We start from the raw sequence: 24,090 nt of genomic DNA, 5'->3' as shown, positions 1-24,090 counted from the left end.
CCAGACACAATGCATACAGTACATAAGCACTGACCAGACACAGAACTCACATTGTTCCCTTATTCATTATAGGTTTCATCTGTGATTAGCATATTCATATTGCTATCCTGCATAAATATCAGTCAAACCTGTTTTTGCAACCTCTCAATGGACCATCCATAAGTGGTCTTTATATTCAAGTGATAGGAGAACATGAAAAATATCTAAACATACAAACATAGCTATTCACAATAATTCTGAGGCCCTTGAATTCAGGTTTGACTGCAGTTATTATGGTTTTCAGTGCCATCAATAATTATGAAAAGGTTCTATCTGGGCATTATCAAATCCAGGAAGTACTGACAGCTGGAAGGGAGAAACTATTGAAACCTCATTTGATTTCAAGTTATGCAGTTTTATTGAAGTACACTGCAACAGATGTTGTCGAAAAGCAATGGGCAGATGTCATTCCAGGATGCGAAAGACTTTACAGAGGAATTATTATTGCTTAATACATATGATATTTAAGTGTAGAGGTAACAGATCATAGCTGAGATGTATTTCTGAAATATAGTGTGTTCTCTGTATGTTCACTGGTTTGGGGATAGAAGTGACGAATAGGCTGTTTCACAACACTTATCAAGCATAACTTCTCAATATGCAGTATGTTTGTCAGCTGGCACTAAGATGTTGACAGATATTCAGAAGTTACTCACCTTCAGCCCAAGTAATGCTCCAGAGTCTCTTGGCACACTTCCATCTTTTAGCCGCTTGTTTAGTAAAATCCGCCCTATTAGGTGATCTCCATCTTTGGATGGTTGCCATGTTACAGGGTGCTACGAGGTCAAAGCAACAACACACCTTGTGTTTTACAACAAATTGACTTGCTCTTACTTTTAAGACAAACAAAGCATTCCATATGTAATACAATATATCTGGGCAAAATTAATGATTGCACAAACCCTTTGGATATATATGTATGTATGTATTATTATTTTTATTTTTTTTAAATAAAATACTTGTGCTGTTTCTACAATCACTACTTTTTTAGGGTAACAATTATTTTGCTATAAATTGTGCAATAACCTGAACTTTTTTATATCTTATTTAGACACTTACAATGTATATGATTTTGAAAACATTTGTGTGCTATGCTGTACAATTGTTATCAAATATGTTAATAGTATTCAATTAAATTAATTTGATGGCCTTACACACATAGTACAGTATGTATTTTAAAATTAATTTTATTTACGCGGTGATGCGAAAAGTAAAGCATCTTATAACAGTTTAGTCTGAATTAAAAAATATTTTAAAATATTTGTATATTTTTTTAAAGATTGCTTTTCATGTAAGAGTTTGTGTAATCATATCAATATGTGGAAGGCAGAAAGTGAGTGTCATGCGTAAAAATCCATGCACAAATTAGCAGGCAAAGGGCAGCACTTTTGGAAATCCCCACTGTCTATGATAAACATCACAATGTTTAAAGCGGAACGATAAAAAGCAGATGACAAAAAAATACTTTTAATGCCACGTTGGCTGGAATATTATGCCACGGCACAAAAAATAAAATTACAAACATGACAAAGGGAAAAAAGAAAAACACAACTTTTTTTCTGTGAAAAACAAATCCAATCTTCCCTTGTAGTATGTGTTTTACTCTATGGATACTTTAAAAAAAAATATATATATATATATATATAATATAATAAATAGAGCTGTGGGAGGGGGAGGAGTCATTACACAGTGAAGGATGCCAATTTGGGTGAAAAGTACCCCTAAAGTATTCAAATGTCAACTACATAGCAACAACACAAAAATACTGAGAAAGACTATCATGCAGCTGTAGGACCGAACATTCCTGTGTGCCGCCACAAACAAGATTTTGTAAATTGCTGCCAGAAAGCAAACAGCAAAGCAAGCAGAGGGTTCCCAACGTTTTTCATCAGCACCCATAGGATGCTGTTGAAGTGTCCCTGAAACACACCCTGACACAAACGAAGACCAGATGAGTAGGTTAAAAAAAACAAAAACAAAAAACAGGCTATTTAAACTCAGTACCTTCTCACTATGGCTATGCTCCTCGTTAAGGGTTGTACTACTGCAAGTATCTACCCCAGAGTCTTTAATCTGAGGCTCAGACCATTCCAAGTCCTCTTCCAAAGAATGGCCCCCAAAGCGCACCATTTTCTTTTGTCTCTCAGATAAGATGTTTGAGTCCGACAAAACTGCCTGCTCACTAGTTTTTCTTTTTCCCCTTTGACTGTCCCCTACAGGTGTGGGATAAGAAAAAAAAAGAAAAAAGAAAACATGCAAAGGTGTAAATAAAACAAAGGAAAAGTGAAATGACAAAGGAAACTGAAAGGTAAGGCTCCACATGTCTCACCAAAGACATTGGGGATGCCTCACTGCTATGCCAAGACGCATGGTCCCACCAGTTGCCATCCATGTCCCCTGTGAGAGTCAGACACATAAGAAAGTACAGTAGAGGAAAGGACAGACAAAACAGATACAACAGTACACACACAAACTAGAAGTGCATATTTTCTTTGACCTCTAACCAGAAACTAGCAAATCCCAAAGCAATTGCTTCCCCAGTCAGTAATCCGTCAATAAAACATCTAGCAAATACGAAATACTGAGGGTATTTCCATCGTCTTATTCCGAATAAAGGAAAGCTAACTTATCATCCCAGAATGCTGTTAAGCACTTCATGGAACGCTTTGCTAGAGATGTTAATGATATATTCTGAGGCTCTTACCCACAGCAGCCCTCCCTGTCAACATTGTTTGCGACACTGCAAGGGAAAACTGAGGTGCAATTTTGGGATCTGAAAGTACCATACTAAAGCCCAAACCACAGATGGCCAAACATGGGTGGTATTTAGTGACATTTAAGCTGCATTTATGCAAATGAGGCAGTAAGCATTTGGTAGTCACTTAATTCTGTTGAAAGAGCTCATTCATATGTTGGCATATTTGGTGCTTTTTTATTGCATACTGTATGTTGCTAGAAAATGACGCTGCAATGTGCAGCAATAATGCTGCAAGGGCACGGTCCATAAAGTAATACATATTTAGTTATTTATTAAGATTCCCTTTCTTTAGCATTAAACATGAATTACACTTCAGAATAAAAACCAGAATCAAACAGCTGGTAGTTCTTGTCTTTTACTGTCAAGGGTGCTAGCGCTGGGTATAGCCCCAAGCAGGAGGCAGTTAACAGTGTAAACTCACTTTACAGCTGTTCCTGGTGTCACATGACAGAACTATGTGATACACATGGTACTGTTTGCTTTAATGCTCTAAAACAATGAAGGACTATCAGTTAAAAACACTTTAACATAGAATATTGCTCAGTTCAGTCATACAGTTCTAAATTGGCTGACGTAAATAAGCTGTATCATAAAAGTTCAGTTCTCTTTGACTGTGTGGTGTCTGAACACAAACATCACATAGTGTTTAGTAGTGAATCTCCATACAGTAGTCAACTACAATATAAGGACTTCTACAGTACAGTATATCAGCTTTGTGCTAACAAGTTTGTGTATCAGATGTTCCATAAGCAATAAAATGAATGTCCAAACAGTCAGGTCCTAAACAGAATAAATCCACAGCATGGTGCTTCCATCACATGGTTAAAAACAGAACTTCTTGCATAATACTTTTATGCAGACATTAACTAATGTGTTGGATTCTAGGAGTAGCCTGCATTAATGTTAGCGACCTTTTAGCAAATTAAAAAAATTAATATGTCCTGAAACAGACACTGAAAACTATATACAGATATACATTAACAGTCAGAATGTTAACACAGTATATATCGCAGGTGGCTGTTACATAATGTAAAGTACTCTGTACAAGTACAATAATAATAATAATAATAATAATAATAATAATAATAATAATAATAATAATAATAATAATAATAATGTCCTCTGAGAAGTATGAGCCTTTACCTTACCTGTGTATACTAGTGTTTGAAATAACATATGTAAACAAATTATCTTTTTAATATTAATAACAATTAACTAAGTAACCAGCAACATCATTCCTCAAATCCCTGCATTGCATCAAATAACTTTCATGAAGTGAAGAGCAGAAAAGAGGAAAGTAAAAAGCTGAAAGGAAGAGCAAAGACTGGAATACAAATAGCAACTTCCGGAGTCAAAATAGAAAGCACCCACTCCAAAAAAAAAAGGTTAAATATTATATCTTGATAATGTGAAACATATAAAGATTCTTCTGTGAACAACATGATGACAATGATGTCGGATTTGGAGTCCATGAGCATTTACAACAGGGCACTTGCTCTTTCCTGTGCGACCACAGGCACTGACATTGAAATACAACAGTAAACAATAAACAGTATTTTGGTGTTCTGTTATTAAATGCAGTTGGCTCATGTATACCTGGTTTGGGAGACTGTATTATATGAAAAACTAGTTTTCCAGATACATTCCTTAACAGTGGTGTGTTACACACCAACACCTGCTGTGTGTGTATTTCAATTAATTTATCTTTTCTTTTTAAAAAACACTTGTTTAACCAACTTACCTGAAGCTTTAAAAAGAGGGTTCCTCTAATAGCGTCATTTGTAACAAGGCAACCCCTCCCCCAGTAAGAACAACATCAAAAATATCCCTTAAAATGCTGCTTGCTTCCCTGGCCAATAAATAAGCAGAGATTTTTAAAATGTATGTTAAGCTGCAGCATTCTGGGACATCTTTAAGTTTATTTAAAGCCATGCTCAAGGGAGACGTTTGCTACTAAATAATAAAAAAAAGAACAGATATTATTGACACATTCTTAGAGTATGGAATTGTATAGGATGCGTATTGCTCCAGGTTTTCCTTTACCACCCCCACTTCATATTCCCTTCAACGGACATTTGTAGACCTTCTGTCACAGCAAAGTTTAGACAAGGATGTTTTACTGTATTTGAAAGCAAAATTAGAGGCATATAAAGTATAGGCGGGCAAAAGAAAGAAAGACCGGTAGGACAAGGTTCCAATTTTTTTTTACTGTAAGACAAATTATACTAAAAATAATTTTACCATGAAAATGTGTATTTCTTTAACAGTATGCTGCATGAGTAATGGTGCCGTATTCAATTCAGAGAAATCTGTGAGACACAGGAAGGTTTACTAATGTTTTACAGCAAACTAAACCGGGGACTTGATACTGCCCTGAACACCCCGCTTAAGTGACTCATGCATGTGAGCCAAATGGATTTTAGCTTTTGTATATGCAGGTCCTTCAGTAAAAATCACTGCCTATGATTATAACACCCTGCAAAAGGCGCTCCTGTTGAAAACATTGTAACATAAACACATGAATGTGACATGCCATTTTATATGATGTTCACCCTGTGTATTACAAATGACAACAGGAAATTAAGAACACAAGAGCAAGCATTCCTGTGTTTTAGCCTAGCCTAACCTCTTGTATGACCTTTCAGCAGGAGGCAGGAGGGCATAAAACCACAATAAACATCTAAAAGATTGCATGCAAAGGTTAAAATAGCCATTTAACTGAACTGTGTAAATGCAAGTCTTTAGAAGACAGACAGCAAGCCAAACGATAAGTTATGGCACAGGTGAAAAATGCAGGGAGCTGACAAACTCTTCTGCTAGGTTGATAAACAGTATTTGGGAGAGGCACATACATCTGAAATCAACAGCTAGCATTGAACTGACATTGCAGAGTCGCAGCAATCAAACTCAAGCGGGGACACATAAATTCAGTTCCTTTCCTACCCATGCGATTAAAAAAAACCTTACGTGAGTGCATTCCCTTTAGTTAGCCTATGCCCTACATATATTTGTAGCTGTTTTCATCTATTAAGTGCCTGTGTGTTGTTTTAGTAATGATGCACAGTTTATAATAGGACATAATGAGGTGGTTTTAAGATTAAGTTTTAAAAGCATTTCAATAAAACAGCCATCACCACTAGCTGTTAAAAACACAATCCACTGTGATCATTGTTGCAGTGGGAAAATGGGCACTTTGATGGTGGTTATCCGTAAAGAGATTTAGAGGCTTTGGAGAATTGAGCTAATTAAGGCTATAAGCGCATTTGAACTTGAGCAAAAGTTCTCCTGTGGAAGCAGAGGTACGTTGTTTAAGGTCACGCAGCACCAAGGGGAAAAGCCTATTTAGGTTTCCAACATTGGTTTACTGTTTGCAGGCTATCAGTCTTACAGTTGCTACAATCAGACAGACATCTTCTGGTTTCTGTCCTCCATAAATGTGGGCCACGACAAACTCAAATGGAAGAAATGCATCATGATATTATTATTATTATTATTATTATTATTATTATTATTATTATTATTATTATTATATTATTTAGGTGCCTGACAATAAAACCCGGTTCCACTCCTCTCAGTAGTGTTTAGCCAGTAAAGGGTTACATTAGGAATACACCAGCTGGTGCAAATTCTTTTTTGCCCACACTCCACTAGTAAAGGCCCTGTTTGATTTGTTTGAGTTTGTTTTCATTTCTTAAGTGGTGTCCAATGAGTTAAATCCTGACTTCTCCTGACTGAACAATTTGCCAGACTCAGGGGATATCAACATGGCTGCTGTCTCAGCTGGACCTTACCATGCGAGGCATTTAGACAAAGACACATCTTCTTTCACAGAACTTCATTTGTGCTCTAGTAAAGAACTGAAAACATGTGCTGTTTGTGAGTGTGTATGGAACTCAGTTGAGGGGAAGCAGAACATTTCAACAAAGGCACCATGACACCTTTTACAGGAAATATATTCGTCAAGCATGTGTGTGAGGGGACTGCAAGTGTGTATCAGAAGGGAAAGGGTCCGTATACATACATTATGCACCCTTATCGTTCTCATTTTGACCCATAAATCCTACAAATCTGAAGCTGTATGAGCTTAATAGGAAAAATCCAATTTAAATTCAGCATGCTACTTAAATATGAAGATTTTGGAAGAAATGTTTAGAATATTCATAGTTCATAATATTGTTCTGTATGTTAATAACTGAATGCATGAGGGTGGCTATGCAAAGGCAAATACCCTTTCAAGAAAAAAATTGAAAAATTCTATAATTCAGATGATCTCTCTGAGTGCTCTTTGAAGTCACATAAAGGCTTTCACTTTGGCGCAGCCGGAATATAAAAGTGGCCCAAGGTCTGGCAATAGAACTTGAATTATCCAATTAATGTGATTTCTGAAACTCAAATTTTCATTAAGGAACAAAAACAATTTGCAGCAAAAATTGACTACATGTGAACCTACAACATTTTTTTTGGTAATATCAATTCTTCTGATATGCACAAGCATTTTCCCAAGGAGTATTTATTACACTGCAGTTGTGTAAATCAAATTAAGCAGGGTCTGACTCTATACAGATTAAGCAGGGTCTGACTCTATACAGATTAAGCAAGGTCTGACTCTATACAGATTAAGCAGGGTCTGACGCTATACAGATTAAGCAGGGTCTGACTCTATACAGATTAAGCAAGGTCTGACTCTATACAGATTAAGCAGGGTTTGACTCTATACAGATTAAGCAGGGTCTGACTCTATACAGATTAAGCAGGGTCTGACTATACAGATTAAGCAGGGTTTGACTCTATACAGATTAAGAAGGGTTTGACTCTATACAGATTAAGCAGGGTCTGACTTTATACAGATTAAGCGGGGTCTGACTATACAGATTAAGCAGGGTTTGACTCTATACAGATTGTGTTTAAATCTGATAGTACTGATGCTGGCATCATATGTACGTTTACCACTAACAGTCAAAATACATCTGAATACAGGCAGACAAATCTCCTTTTCAGTATCTGTGGTAATTTTAAAATCACTCTACTTGCCTTACTGAATTATGTCTATGTGGCAGAGCAGAAGCCCTAGTGCTGTAAATAGTGTGTGTGTGGGGGGGAATATAAGGATGGCAGGGATGGGGTTAAATCTGTCCCTGCCAGCAATCACAGGTGTTACCATTCCCCCAGTTAGGTTATTGCCACTAATTGTGGAGTGGCCACATGTATAAAAGGAAGGACAAATCCTATGTCTGGTGGAGGAAGCAGGTGGGTGTTTTGATGGTTGCTTGTATAGTGAAGACGAATGCCCAGCCCATAGTACATATTGTTTTGTTTAACCTTTTATTTTGGCCCTTGTGCCTGTTTATTTGTTCCTATTTTTTTCAACAGCAGTCCTGCTCTGTCTCTAGGGGGTGCTATCCCACTGCTAGCACCAACTGTGACAGGATAGCGCTGTGGGCCCAGATGTTAGTTGGTAGGAAGAGTCTCGGGACAGAAGCTGCAGTGAAGTGCTGTTGTGCACATTTATTTAACAAAAAAAACTAAGAACTAACCAGGCACAAAACACTCACCTGCTCCCTCCACCAGACAAAGGATTTTTCCTTCCTCTTATACATGTGGACACTCCCCAGTTAGCACCAGTTACCTAACTGGGAAATGTCCACACCTGTGATTGTTGGCAGGGACAGATTTAACCCCATCCCTGCCAACCTTACATTCCCACACATACTATTTACAGCAGCAGTGCTTCTGCCCTGCCACAGTCTATTATTTTACAAAACAAACGTTACCTTTAATTTTCTATGTGCGAGGATGAAAAATGGGTTTCAGTGACTCAATACTCTAAGGAACACAGAGGGGATGGGGGTGCACCTTTGTGTTAAGTTTATGTGTCAATGATTCTATTCTGTAGATTTTCTTTACAAAGAATGAGACGGTTTGTCTTGATGTAAACAATCACTTATTCAGCAGTTCATTACATGCTGGCTGCGTACACAGTTCATCTATAGCTAATTTCCAATTATTTCCTCATTACCTAGCCAATAGGATTTGGGTTAGCACAAATACAAAACACTTTCCCTTGTAGTTTATTAACAGTGGCAACCACAAAATGGTCTCTCGTCTCCAGTGAGGAGCTGTGGTTTAGGAGCAGGAAACTCATCACGGCATTAAATTGTGAGCATCAGCACTCTGTGGCAGCCTCACATTTTGCCCGGCTCCATGCTGTTGGCAAACTGCTGATTCAGGAGCACAGCAGTGGCAGCGTGAGAGTTCACTGCCAGCAATCTCTCCATCACTTTGACAACTCAATAAAAACCTGTGTAAACTATTAATTGGATCATTAATTATTGACAGTGTTTTTACTACAATTCGGTGCAGGACCAAAAAAAAAAAAAAAGGTACAACATAGTATGTTTAAGCACACAAACCTGTTTTTTAGAGTTGTTTGTACTGTAAAAATGATGGTTTATAGTCAATGTTTGTTATACAAATGTGGATAATGCAATTGAGATTCCATTGTAACCCCTCACTGCATATATGTGTATGCATACTGTACATGACATGTAACATAATACCTAGGCTTTATCAAAATATTTGTCATGGGCATCCCCAGGGTTAAAGGACGCAATACCAGTTTAGACTTGTTTTACATTATGATTTATTCAGCTCAACGATTTTTTTAAGTGCTTTTCACTGATAAAAGCTTGAAAGCTGAAATCTCTACATTATAACTTGAATTTATTAGTCCTTCCTTTAGCTTAATAATTCCATATACTGTATTATTTTTCATTTATTATACCATAAGTATATATTAGTACTGCACACCAGATTATTTATGGATAAAAATGCCTTTGAGTGCTTGTCGTTCTATGTTATTATCAGAATCACTATTTGCAGTGTGTGTCTGTGTGTTGTATTATTACATGATGACCTAATGGTAAAAAATGCAATATACTCTCCGTTAAAAATGTGAGTCTAGTTTGACTTCAGTTAGTTCTAGGGGAGTATTCCCAGACGGTTGAAACTGTTCAGTCAGAATGTAATGTAAGGCTGCTAGCTGTGCACCATTTCTTACATCTACGATTGAATCGTCTCTTTAGCTATTTTACATGGTGCAAGATGCACAGAAAATGTGACCCTAACCTTTTCAGTTTTGCTTATGAAATGTAACAAAATGCACCCTGCACTGTGGGTTATTTAACAGCCTGCACTGTGGGTTATTTAACAGCCTTCACTGTGGGTTATTTAACAGTCTACTTTTATTCCTGAAGTGAGGCTGTATTAATATACAGTAAGCTTACTCATTAATTATTCTTAACGTTGCTGCGGGTCAGGGCACATTTCAATTTCAACAGAATACTAGGCTGGGAACAAACCTAGATTATGGATTACTATTTAACATGTGTGGTCCAGTGGTTAAAGATAAGGGCTTGTAACCAGGAGGTCCCTGGTTCAAATCCCACCTCAGCCACTGACTCATTGTGTGACCCTGAGCAAGTCACTTAACCTCCTTGTGCTCCGTCTTTCGGGTGAGATGTAGTTGTAAGTGACTCTGCAGCTGATGCATAGTTCACACAACCTAGTCTCTGTAAGTCGCTAAATAAACTAATAATAATAATAATAATAAATAATAATATATGCTCCTCTTTTGTTAAATGTTTTGTTTAATATTGTGTCACAGTGTTCACTGTTATCTGGGTGATAGTGTTGACATGTAATGCTGGGAAAGGGTACAGTATGTGTAGTTTCCAAGTTAACCAAGTATAAAACATCGTCATCACTTGCGTACTATGCATGCTTTTTAATGGCTACTTTGTAACAAATGGATTTTAACAAACAGGGATGTAAAGTGACAAATGGGTATTCATAACATTTTTTTTTTCTCTTTTCCCTGGTGTTACCTGCAACCAATTGATTACTAACTCAACTGCTTATAAAATTATAAACTACAAGTTTACTGTGGTATACTATAGTAAAAACATAGCTATAACACAGTAAAAGATTCATGAAAGCTCTTTTATTGGTGTCCAGGCTATTGTAAAGAACATGGTATTAATTGTAGCTCACATCTCAACCCAGATGTGATGCAGCACTCAAAATCTCACCTTGGAGCTTTTCTTATCTTGTTATACTCTAATGAAACACATCTATTCCATGTACGCCACAAATGATTGTTTTTCACTGTCGGTGCTGCTGCCAATCATCTCCACTCACAGCTTCTTATGATATACAGTACAATTATACATTACCATTCAGCTGTCAAAGAAAGCATGAACTATCCAACTAGTCAGTCAAACTTCCATTAACAAACTTCTACCTACTGTACAGACCTTCTTTAAGATCAAATTATACCCCAAAAAGCATGAATTCACACATCAGCAGTTTTGAGGTATATATATATACACACACACAAACAATATAAATATATTCTAGTTGAGTATGAATTGTATGATTATACAGTCCCCTTTTTAAAAATCCAGGTATACAGGAGATGTATTGTTAAATTAAAATATACTCATCCAACTATGTATTCTGCTGACCCTTAAAGAGGTATAGCCAAGGATTTAAAAAACATGTCCTTATCTCTCATTAGAGCAACAACTTACCCTTTTTCAATTTTAGACAGAGTTGGTAGAAAAATATTGCATTACATGTATTGTTTCTACAACAGTTTTCTGTTCCTTGTGACATTGCGGTTTGTCATTTATAAACCATGCATATACATATTTGATCTTCTTTATGAGTGCATATTTTATGTCTCTTTTCTTGTCTCCAATTGTTGTTGTTATTGACACATTCCCAAATATAAAACATAAAATAACACATTGTAGAATTGTTTTTAAACACCACAATTATTTGATCATAATTAGGGCTTCTGATTTTCGGTTTTAACTGACAAAACCTGATAAAACACCCCGATACAAAAAAAAAATGAAAATCGGTGGATAGCCAATAAACACTGGAAAAACTGTGGAAATGGTTAATCAATTCACATTGACTTTACCCTTTTCCCATTAAAAAATAAAACCTACTACAAAAATAATAATAAATACATTTCCTAGTGCTGCTGGACAATGTCCCGCCTTCCTGACTTGTATCTATCATTGATTCGTTCTGAATACTTTAAACCCGCCCCAACTACTGAGTGACAGCACATTTCTACATTTCTATTGGAGTCTCCACTTGCAAGATTTAAAACGAGATTACAATCAGGAATAGAGGCTTGTTAGCAGGATTTAAAGCTGTATTACAGTTAAGATACGGAGGATTTAAAACAGAATTGTGGCGAAATGTAAAAAAAATGCCTACACACAAAAACCCCAGAAGAATGTGCCTGTGACCACAGGGATTTCATTGTGGAAGACAGCAAAGGAAAGAACATACAACTTAAGTGTGCAAGTACTGTAAACGCTCAAGTATTTTGGAAAGTAACCGAAAACACTAATTTCATACAGTACATCAAAAACAAAAGCCCCGAAAAAAAATGATTTACATAAAACTCAAAAATAGCTAAAAATAAACACCGAAGAATACAATGAATAAAAACCAAAAAACAGAAGCCCTAATCATAAACCATAGTTACAAAATACAAAAATAAAAAAGTGTGTGACCCCTATCATGTTATATTTAAAAGTTGCCAGGATGTAAACAATGAAATGACAGAAACAGAACTGAAAGAGCATGCCAACACTTTGGTAAATATAATGCAATTACATTTTTACCAACTTTCCCTTTATGTGATAGACCATAACATGCTATTCATTTCCTCTCCCTAATCACTTCCTATATTACAGTAAATTGGACCACACCTGACCACACATAGTTTTCTATATATAGTACAGCTATAGCCAAAAGTTTTACATCATCCCACAGAATTAACACATTTTGCTTCATAAAGCCGAATGAAACCTGCCGAATAATTTTGTAGTTTTTTTCCATATACTTAACGAAAAACCAATTTTTTTTTGTTGAAAAACTGGACATTTCAAAATCTAACATGAAATACTGTACTACTATTATGGCTTCCGGTAGACTTTTGCAATATAATTTAATAGTTTCTTTGATTACACGATATTAAATAAAATATCTAAATTATGTTCATATATATTTTTAAATTGTATCTCAATCCTAAAATTCTAGGTTATGCAAAACTTTTGGCCATAGCTATAAGTATAGCCAAAGTGAAATTTAAAAAAGTCAACTGCAACTACAAAACAATAAGTATGTTGTTATGCTAATGAGGTAAGGAATTGTCTTTATATCCCTGGTTATTACAATGTGAACTGCACATAATTCTTATATAATAACCACACATGCTTCTGTAATTTTAGTAAAACATTAAGTGCCTGCAGCACCTAGAATGCAATGAAAGAGGCCATTCAGTTGACGAGTAACATTGTACAATAAGGAGATTTAAAATATGAACCTTTCAAATGAAAAGCACACACATACCATAAATGAAAGTATATGTGTACTAACTGAGTGCAATTTCTGTGCAGAATTTGTTTTGTTTGCCTCTGAGAGAATGCTGATTCCAAATGCACCAGAAGATAACTCAAACTAAGTGTATGACGAGACTGAACCCAGATCATGGGCAAAATTTGGTATCATTCAACCACCAGTGCAAAGTATCTCAAGACTTATTACAAAATGGAAAGCATTACAGTAATGATACTATTAGAATGTTGAAACAAATGAAGGAAAAAAAACAGGTGACGTGTTTTGCATACCCTTAGGATATTGTGAGGGCAGAGCTTTGCTGTTCAGAAAGATTACTGTATCGGTCATTTTGGTAAGCAGGTATAAAAGTGTTTGCTTTATGTAGAGGTTAAGCTTCAGGGTGAATAAAAGCTTATCGTTTTTAAACCGATGCATAATCACTTTCTGGATGTTTTTTGTATATATATATACATAAACTGATTCCAATGTACCTCAATGCCGACCAATCCACATTCCAGTCCCTTCCCAGCTTACAATAATTCTAAATAGTGTGGTATTTGATACAGACTTCCAGAGGTGAAAAATTGTTCTGGTAAGCCATGTCTCAGTTTCTTTCTTTTTTTTTCTGAAGGGATAACCAAATTGTATTTGAAAACAATCCAATGGATCCAAGCATCCCATGTGGGACATAGGACAGTTTAAAACACATAAATCAGGGACCTTTCATGGGCTTTACAGCAAGCAGATGTGCAGTGACAGTCACTGCAAAGAAAGATAGATCACGGGGAGCCCTTTACAGTTTGCTGTTATGTGAAGTGGATCAGCTCAATTAAGGAGATAATATAAATTGTTCTGTGTTTTAAAAATACAGACTGACTAACACACCTTTAATATCAAAGAGAGTGGATTATAAACCATATATAATTCTTTAAAATGAGATTTCAAAGGGTTACTCCATTGATGACATATTAAAACAAATTCTATTATGCTGGTATCCATACCACTTGGGCTACAACTAGGGGTGTTTATTTTGATGAGTGCCTAAAATACCGTACCATTTTTAGTTTTGAGCAGACCCTCTGGCAGTGTTGAATGCAGCTGCTCAGCACTGAATAAAAAACTGCAAGTTACACATAGAGAATGTCATTGCACAAATTCACAGGTTTCACTCTGTTTCAAAGAAAAACCCAGGTTGGCTCACAACAAATGCATTCCTTTAAAAGGCGAGTTATTTATTGTGGTATTCTGGGAACTCGTCAAAATAGAACAGCCCAACATACAACACCAGAGCTTGCAATGGTGAATAATGCATTTGGTTTTAAACACTGCATGTTTGATAACCCTCCAACTGCAGATGCAAGTACATATTTAAGACCAAACATATTTACGGTGCTGAGAACAACAACAACAAAAAAGCCATCATAAATGTGAAATAACTACAGTAACTAATCTCTTCATTAAGAGTCAAACATCAATACAAATGCAGTCATCATAGCAGCAATCTGACTAGTTGCACACTGTAGCTTCAAACTGAGACAGCTGTGATATTCTACCGGACGGTAACCTACTTCCACTGAAGTCTGGATGATTTGTGAAAATAAAGCTATTTGGGTTGCCTTTCCTTGTCCAAATTCTGTTTTCAACATGTGAAGGTGTTTGATTATGTACTGGATCTTGCTGTTTATGTATTTTCCTTGGGTTACCTTAGGACAATTACAGTACAGTAGGTTTGCAATGAATAGATTCACAATTTGTGTTGGCTGTTATCTCCACATGGAAATCAGAAATGGACTTCCAATAAAGATCTGTTTTTCTTTGAAGCTAGTGCAGGGAAATAAAATGCAATTCATTATTTTGAAAAAATTAAATGAAATATTACAAAACACCCTTTCCCTTTCAGCAATTTGCTTGGTTGCTTGATAGAGATGGCACTCTTTTCTTATTAGGTTTGGTAGCAGGGAGGTACTGGCATTGGTCATTCAAATTTGGTAGCATTTGTTATGAGATGTGTTGTAGTTGCATAATGGATGCTTTTTTTCAGATTCACTGTGTTATTCCCCACAACTGGCGTGGTCAAGTAGCCCCCATCATTACAGCTTTCGACAACAAAATCCATTTGCAATTACAATGACTAAAGGCTCTATAAAGCTATCAACAGTGACAGCTTCAGAAGGCTCTATTTATTGTTAAGGCAGCTAAAATAAATAGCTGCTTTTTTTGCAGAGAAAGGACAGTCCATTTTGCAGTTTTATGTGAGGGGGAGGGTACACTCCAACTACAGTTTAGCATTTAGATTTTATTTTTAGTTTGGTGCTTTTGAGTTGTTGCACTTGCTGGAGCCAATGACAGCATCGACTGCATATGTCCTTTTTCTTACAATATGTGAGCTTCCTACAAAGCTCCAGTCAACACACTTTAGTCCTGACCCAAATGATCCACCTGTCATTTAGCCCCAGAACAAACAATATACGATGACAGTTTTGCACTAGTAAATCACTTTATGGAACACAAGAAAGAAAACTATTTCTAACTCCTTATGTACTAGCAGGCTGTTCTTATCATCTGTGACGTAGGGTTTAATTCCCTTTTTCCACAGACAATGTCTGATTATTATATAAGACTGCAATAGGAGTGGTTTCATTTAATAGTTGTTTTATTTGGGCTAACATCTGCCAGACAAAGGGATATAATCCATCTGAAGACATTTGTCAGAGAGGTTTTAAAGCTGTGACATCAGGATCAAAAGAAAGCCTTTCCCGCTGGGTTATAAATCATTTATTCAAAAAAGATTATCTGCCCCCAGCATCTGGAATCAGCATCTCAATACAAGCGCAAACAAAAAAATATATGGTTCAGGTTTAACTTTAAATATACTTTATCTAGTTTGATAAAATGTGGACACCAAATTAGAGCACAACCCATGGAGTATCCTGTAGGAAAAGGTTACATTTCTGTCACATTGTTAATTACAAGTATTCATAGGCAGTATATGCAACTAGCAGAAAATGTTAGGTAAGTTCCTTGCCAGATACACCTAGAATGCTCACCTTGGAGCACTTGGACTCCCAGTAACGTTACTAGTACAGACCAAATCCATCAGACTAGCTTCATTTTTAGTAATCATGTTTCATTAACACAACTAAAAATAATGAATCCCTGCCAAGCAACATCATCTATGGCTGTTCAACCATTTAAAGCCAACAGCATTCCCTGCTATAAAGCTGAATGACTTGAATCTAATAAGAGATCGACCCATATCAATCTTTCCTTCTGCCTGGTACTTTCCAGATCTTGTGGTAAGAAATTGTTCCTTTAAATAAAAAATAAAAAAACAGCAGTAGATCGGGCCAGATAGAATTCCTAATAAAAATGCAATTTGGATTACCTCCAGTATTTTGATGATGATACTGAGACAGTAAAAGCAGGAACATTTCATCACAAGTTATCAAATTGAAGGCAGAGGGCTGAGGTTATATTTGTATTTATGATTTGGGTGAGAGTCAGATGAAAAAGCCACTCATATTACAGTAACAGTCTGTTATAAACTTCAAACATATTTTTCTATACCTGCAGACTTTCAATGATTGCTTCAATTGACCAATGTTACATATTTAGATATTAATCTAGCCACCAATCTAATGTCTGTGGAGGTTGTGGGTCCAATTACTTGTAATATTTGGACTCAAGCTAATTATTATTATTATTATGATTTTATTTTTTACTGTACAATATAATCCTAAAAGTTTACAATACAATATTTTGGACAAGGCAACCAGCCAGTCAAATGAATCCCTGACCAGTGATTGAACCCACAAGATTCCAATCCTAATACACATCCACTAACCATCTTATAGACACTGCAAGATGCTATGTGGTTCAGTCAATTGACCCAAACTTAAAACCTGAATAGGACTAGAAATGCCTATTGGGTCATATTGACATAAACACAATTCAAATGAATTACAATTAGTTTGAACTCATATTTTCAAATTCATATTATATATTATACAGTACATTTTCACCTTATTTCAATTAAAAATAGGCATGCAAGCTGCCTACCTTTCTCACTGACTGACTCACTCTCTATCTCCACGTCATCACAGCTGGTGTACTCTGGGGTGGTGGCCAGCTCCTCCTCAGAGCTGCTCAGCGAGACCTGCCGCATCTTGCCTCCCTTTTTCGTTTTGTGTGGCTTTGGCGGCGGGGGCCGGATGGACTCGGACTGGTCGGAGCTGAGCGAGTCATTGCGCAACATGGTCTCCATCTTCTCGCGCTTGGTCTTTCGCACGGCTGAGCTGGGATCCAAGTGGTGCTGCTGCTGTTGCTGCTGCATGCGCATAGGGTCCCCCCCTCCCCCCCGCCACATGTCCCCTTGCTGCTCCCCCAGCACGGGGCTCCGGTGGGGGGTAGGGGGGCTGTGATTGGAGGTCCATTGCCGGTCGTGGGTGCCAGAGCCATGAACCTCTCGAGTTCTCTCCATGGAGTAGGAGCGCTGGCTCTCCATGGGTGCCCGCCTCTCAGAGGTGGAGCGCTGCCGAGACTGGCGTTCCCCTCGCATCACAGACACCTGGGGTTCATCCAGCTCTGTGTAAGCCAGCGAGACGTCACTGTGCCGTCGCTCATGCCGAGCACGGGACACCTCGGCGTGCATGCGCATCTGCTCCTCGTAGGGCTGGGGCTTGACTGGGTAGCGGGCCAGATTGGGGTCGCTGCGGTAGCGGGCCTGGTACTCCTCTTCCTGCTGCCGCTGCCTCTCATATTCGCTTAGCTGGCCATCCAGGTCCTCATCTAGAGGGTACTCCTGCGAGAGCCGCCGACTACGCCGATCCCGGTACTCCCCCCGCGCTGCGTCCACATCTTCGTACATCCGTGAACCCCGCTGCGGCCTCCGCTGCTCCCGCTCCCCGTAGTCTGATGGTGACCTTGGCATCCCGCTGTCCGACGGGGCATACTGTGAACGGTCACCCCGCTCCTCCCTTTGGTCGTATTTTTGGTTTGGATCCCTGGAGGCTGATGGGCTTCTTTTCCTGTGTCAGATGGGGACAGAAACAAAGGAGTGAAAAAGGAGTCAAAGAGAATTACATTTTTTCTGCTACTGTGAATCAAGGAGGGAGTGGTTTGGGAATGCTATATCTGTTTTTATCATTTGTATTCTTAAGTACAGCTGTTCAGATTTAGTTATATTCTGTTTTGTGTCTGTCTATCTGTTTGTCAGAACAACGTGTTATCAGGCTGACATTAAAACCAGGAACCTTTTTTGCTCCACATACTCTATGTCAGCACTAATTAGATCCCAACAAAGTAGATAGGGATTAGAATCTGAATTTAGCTAAATAAATTAAAACAAACCTGAACTGGAAGTTTAAAACAAAAAAGGTAATCACAAATATCACTAATATTTAGTATGATGCACCATTTGAACTTATTTGTCCATTGCCTCAGAAAGAAACAAGAGATATACATATACAGGATATGTTACAGTATATGGAGAACATTTACTGTATTTGCAGACACAGCATAACTAAAAGTGATTTTGCTTAGCTACGCTAGGGTGATTCACTGACCACATTGCAGTTTTTTGTATAAATCCTGTCCTTAGCTGCCTTCCCCTACTCTTTATCCTGTAATATTTTAGCAGCTCTGTGCTCCTTTACTGTGCGTTTGATGAATGCTTTAAATCTTGCTGTCTTTATGTCTGTTTACTGCATTGTCTTTTTCTAACTATTGGCTCTAAATTGTAAAATATTTTTTTGTGACAAGGGACCTCCCCTAATGTTAGCTTAAACAAAGATATTCCAGATGCATGATTTAGGAAGCATTCATTATATGTGCCCAACATTGGCCAATTAAACCATACAGGCTGATGGTGGCCATAGAAATCAATGAATTTGACATGTTTTAAAATAACAAACCATCTCAAGAGCTGGAAAGTTTCAGAGGTTTTTTTTTCCTCATTTGACAGGTGGTTTAAGACACAGCGTTCCTGATGACTCTAGCTACACTTTCTGCTTAGTCTTTACCCTATTGGCTCTGACAGGAGAGTTAAAACCTCTGTGCTTGTAAGCAAAGTCTTCAAAATTACAAAAAGAGCAGTATTGAGAGGTCCCTTTTCTCAATAAAATCAATTGCAATCTGGCAGACAGTTGCCTACTGGACTAACTACAGAGTTCTGTGCATTTGTCTGGCAATATTCAGATCAGAGTATTTTAGAAAAAAAGCCAAAATCCTTTACTGACAAGTTTATTAGTAAAAAAAAAAAAAAAATACAAAATATGTTTGATTGCTACCTGGTTTTCAAAAGGGCCAGCAAAAAGAAACTTCATTTTTTGTTGTAAATTAATTCTATTAAAAAATAGCAGTTAATTAGAGTTACAGAATCAACTAATTAATTAACTGGAAGATCAAAGGGGCGACAGAACTGTTTACAGGTTATTAAACCGCATTGGATCCATCATGGTTATACTGTAGTCTATACTCACAGTCCCAAATAAATAAAATAAACTTTTAATATAAATTGTATTTTTTTAAGATCCACTCATATTAAAATAACATACACCTTAGGATGCAAAAATAATAAGAATTTCAATTTAACAGTATATTGTATATGATCCCTTTGCCAAAATGATTAATTGCTCTGTGATGTTCTCCTACGTTGCCAATTACTGTTTAGATGGAGGAGTGTATTACTGTGTCCTACATTTAACTGGAGATGATGTCCCCAAGATCCGATCAACCTAGCTAACGCATTATTAATGAATTGCCTTTCTAGTGTTTCTAGAAATTAGGACAAGTATTCCCTAAAACACAGTCCCTGTTTGAAATCAATACACCTCCTCTTTAAGCAAACACATCACTGAATGATTGACTTAAACTGCAAAGACTTCTTGCTAAAATAAAAAAAAGCAAGTGGATAAAAGTTAAATGAAAACTACACAGGACACAGGTGGTATTCAATCTAAGGTACAGATGGCTACCTTTTACAGTGTGTGTAATAAAAAATGAATTGTCTTGTTGCTATATATGTATAGGGAAGGGAAAATACTAGTGGTGCAATCAGCAAACAATTTTGTCATTTAATATCGCAATTGACAACACTTTATTAATCAAAAGCAAGAGGCCTAATGTATAGAACCTTCACAAATGGTGAACTGAGAAAAAGTCATTATTAAAAATCTAGAACCCAAAAACATAGACTCTTCATGAAAGCCTTCCAATACAACTGCATGTGCTTGTGATATAGCTAGCAATATACAATACACATGTGGTTCCAAAATGCTTAATTGAGACATGCAAAATAAAAAGCCATGATGGTCATTAATCAATTCATCCATTACTTGCTGCATATGTAGGAAATACTACTCACTTGTACCCAGCGCTCCAGAGAAGCTATGAATTATGTATGATATTTAAATAATAGTTTTGCTGCACAGCTTGAGTTTGCATGTTATCAAGCTTCATGTAGGCTACACGTTGGTTACTGCCATCTCAGTGGTCAATTGTGAATATACTGCACGGGTTAGCTAGAGAATGAATCATAGAATTGCTGGGACAGCGAACTGTAGCCTGCTTGGGAATTGCCCGAAACACGTGAACAATACATTTGGGTTTTCATTAAAATACTTTTTTTTTTTTTTAAACGGACAGTTGAATCCACTCACTTACAATGCATCTTTGTGACTGGTGAATAAGCGACTGGATTCTTCGGCGCCGTCTTAGCCCCTAGCCTATCAATGTCAGTCAAACAAATTTGTGGAAGGTAAATCTATAGTAGTAGTATTATATTCTGTGTGTGGAAAGAGTTGGGATGCTTATTATTGCTGTAGCAAGACAATCAGGGCAGCAGTGTGGAGTAGTGGTTAGGACTCTGGACTCTTGACCGGAGGGTTGTGGGTTCAATCCCAGGTGGGGAACACTGCTGCTGTACCCTTGAGCAAGGTACTTTACCTAGATTGCTCCAGTAAAAACCCAACTGTATAAATCGGTAATTGTACGTAAAAATAATGTGTAAAAAAATTATGTAATTGTATGTAAAAATAATGTGATATCTTGTAACAATTGTAAGTCGCCCTGGATAAGGGTGTCTGCTAAGAAATAAATCAATAAGGAATACAAGAGTATTGTTTCTTTATTTGCATTAGTGCAGTATCGGCACAGTTAGATTAGAAATATAAATATTATAAATATATAGTATGTGCATGCAGACGTTTTGTTAATTATATTCCATCTGCAGCGTTGGAATTTTAAAAAAAAATCTGTTTCTGTGTTTATTTGCTTCACAGCCATATTGTTTGTGGTCAATAAAGCAAATAAGAATAATTGTTGTTTTTTATTTTTATTTTAAGACCACGTTTTTGTAGAGTAGATCAGAGAAACATTACAGTCAAAATGTAAGGCTCTAGTTAATGCATACCTGTGGCGGAGTGTCCCGCCCCTATATATATATATATATTTGTATTATTATTTGTATTTTTGTTTACGGCGCAGATCAAAGCGCCGCATATTTGTTATTGTTTTTATAATTTAAATACCCTGTGAGGATGCGTGACTGATCAGCTAGTGATTTATTTAGCTAGCTGACAGTCACGCATCCTTATTAAACTCGTGCAGACGGTGACCATCTCCCAAGTTAATTCATTGATTAATTGTTGCTAATCGGGAGATGGTCACTATATATAAACCTGCAGCTCTCTACCCTCAACGGAGAGTGTATTAGGCATGAGAGCGGAGAGAGCGAGGAGAGAGAAAACGAAACTTACAAATAACTGCTAAGCGTGCTGGTTTACACCAGCACGGTATTTATTTGTTTGGCCAACGTGCCTTTTTGTTTTGTGTTGTTTTGTTGTCTGTTTAAACCTTTTGTTTATTTATTATTTAATAAAAGCACTGAGCGCCGTAGCGTTCAGTTCCACCACCATCCATTGCCTTTGTTTACTGTTACTTCCTGGTCCGTGACGTCATCATTGTAACAGCTCGGTCACATAACCCCATAAGTTAGTATTAAAGTATGTACTTTAAGGTAATGTTGCATTTTACTCACATAGTGTCTAAACTGGAGAGTAAATTAGTCAATGACCCAAAACCTTATCTGGAGCGCTGCTTGTACCTTTGTACTGTTTGCTCAGAAGGGCACATGTGAGCCTCTTCCTAAATATGATACATGATGATGAAATAACCCCATTTGAACCCTTTCCATATTACTGCCTTTAACTTAGGATAACTCCAACCCGGGTTGAACTTGTCCCACTTTTCATATGTAAACAAAGTAAACTAAACAAGGTGTCTCTTAGTAACAACAAATGCTATGATCTGTGCTGTTTGTCCACAGTGTTAATTAAGCATGTGTAATTTAATTGGGAACCCGTCACAAGGATTGATTAGCTTCCTTCCCAGCATCTTACAATGCACCTGGCCCACCAGCTACCAGTACTACTATCATTCTTCAACAATTTATTTTGAAATTATTCTCCATTACAGCTTTGGTATCCTCTTGGTTCTTCTAATCCTCACAATGCATGCATTTGATATTTTTAAGTGAGTTTGAGGTGTTTTTGTATGGAAACGCTGGTTAGAAATGCGATAGTTAAAATGTGTTTGTTTAAAATCGAGATTCCACGTGGTGCGGTAATATAAACAATGCATTTAAATCTGAAAAGCATTAACTTTTATTTTCTGGTTAAAAACTGTTGTATAAGACTGAAATACAAAGTACTGTGAACAGCTTGGTAGTTTATATTTTGTTAAAGTGAAAGTATAACGATATATTAGACTTTGTACAACAAAGCTAAATAGTTTAATATTGTGACTGCTTGAGTTATATATGGAAGAGAATACTGATTCGTTTTGCAAAGGTTTACTTTATTAGATACATGCTTTATTAGATATGCTATTTAATATAGTAGTATCTGGAACAGTAGCTAACTAGTAGTTAAGAACTATATGTATTGTAGTAGATGCAAAAGTACTGTTATTGATTAGACATATGGCTCAGTGTATAAAACTGGCACATAAGAGTTTGTATGGAAACTTTATGTAGGAATTTATTTTAAAGATACATGGGAATGTACTGTGTGTATAGTGAATTGTACGCTGTTTCAAAGAGACTCATTTGTATATTTTCTGTTTTATTTGATTCTGCTCTACTGTGGTCATGTATAATGTATAATTGTAATTTCTATGTTGCACACTGACCTGGCTGCACATTGTGTACAATGTCTCAGGTATGTCTCGGATTAACATATTTAAATCTTGGATAAAGAAGTCTTGTCCTAGTCTGAAGTGCAGTTCATTTGTCCCCTTCATAAGGGTGGAACTGGCCACCAGTGACAGCTCAAAATTCGCCCTTACATACAGTAGCAACATTTAAAATATAAAACCATTACAAAAACAGCACCTTTTCTTCTAACAAGATAGCAACTAAGAGGCCATTTGTCATTTGTGATTATCGTGAAGCCTACTGTAGCACATCCAAATGTTGTGACAGAAAGTCTGTCTTTTTATTTGTCATTACCACGTCATGTCTTCGGGTGCACTCTCAACCAGTTCTGTGCAGATGTTAGCATGTTGGAGCCCGGGGTCAGAGAGACGCTTCTGGCTCTATGGTGAAACTGTCTACTGATGACACATATGCATTCAGTAACTATTTCTATTTCAAAACATTAGTAAACCCAAATCTCTGAGTTGATTTAATTTGTGAGGAATTAATAATGTTTTTTTTTTGTTTGTTTGTTTTTGGGTTTTTTTTCCCATTGTGAGAATAGTTTCAAAATGGTAAAAAAATTTTTTTTTTTTTACTACAATTTTTCTACCATTGACATTCCTAATTTGAATGTCACCTCACCACTACAAACCATATACAGTACCAATCAGGAGGT

At 36.9% G+C, this 24,090-nt stretch overlaps 1 protein-coding gene across 34 annotated transcripts in view; it reads right to left on the bottom strand.

Moving 5' to 3' along the window:
- LOC117394363 (regulating synaptic membrane exocytosis protein 2-like) overlaps window positions 1–24,090 on the bottom strand; it is a 265,103-nt gene that overhangs the window by 121,883 nt on the left and 119,130 nt on the right. For 26 of the 34 annotated variants that reach the window (XM_059012647.1, XM_059012653.1, XM_059012645.1 and 23 more), the window contains 3 exons: window positions 17,279–18,246; window positions 2,044–2,252; window positions 696–815 (listed from right to left, as the gene is read on the bottom strand). In XM_059012647.1, coding sequence (XP_058868630.1) covers window positions 696–815; window positions 2,044–2,252; window positions 17,279–18,246 — 1,297 coding nt within the window. Of the gene's footprint in view, window positions 1–695; window positions 816–2,043; window positions 2,253–2,368; window positions 2,437–17,278; window positions 18,247–24,090 lie in introns of all 34 variants that reach the window. The other 8 variants (XM_059012665.1, XM_059012668.1, XM_059012669.1 and 5 more) reach the window with 1 other exon arrangement.

This window comes from Acipenser ruthenus, chromosome 3 (assembly GCF_902713425.1).
Source record: "Acipenser ruthenus chromosome 3, fAciRut3.2 maternal haplotype, whole genome shotgun sequence".
Lineage (NCBI taxonomy): Eukaryota > Metazoa > Chordata > Actinopteri > Acipenseriformes > Acipenseridae > Acipenser > Acipenser ruthenus.
This window is presented reverse-complemented; position numbering and strand designations above follow the sequence as displayed.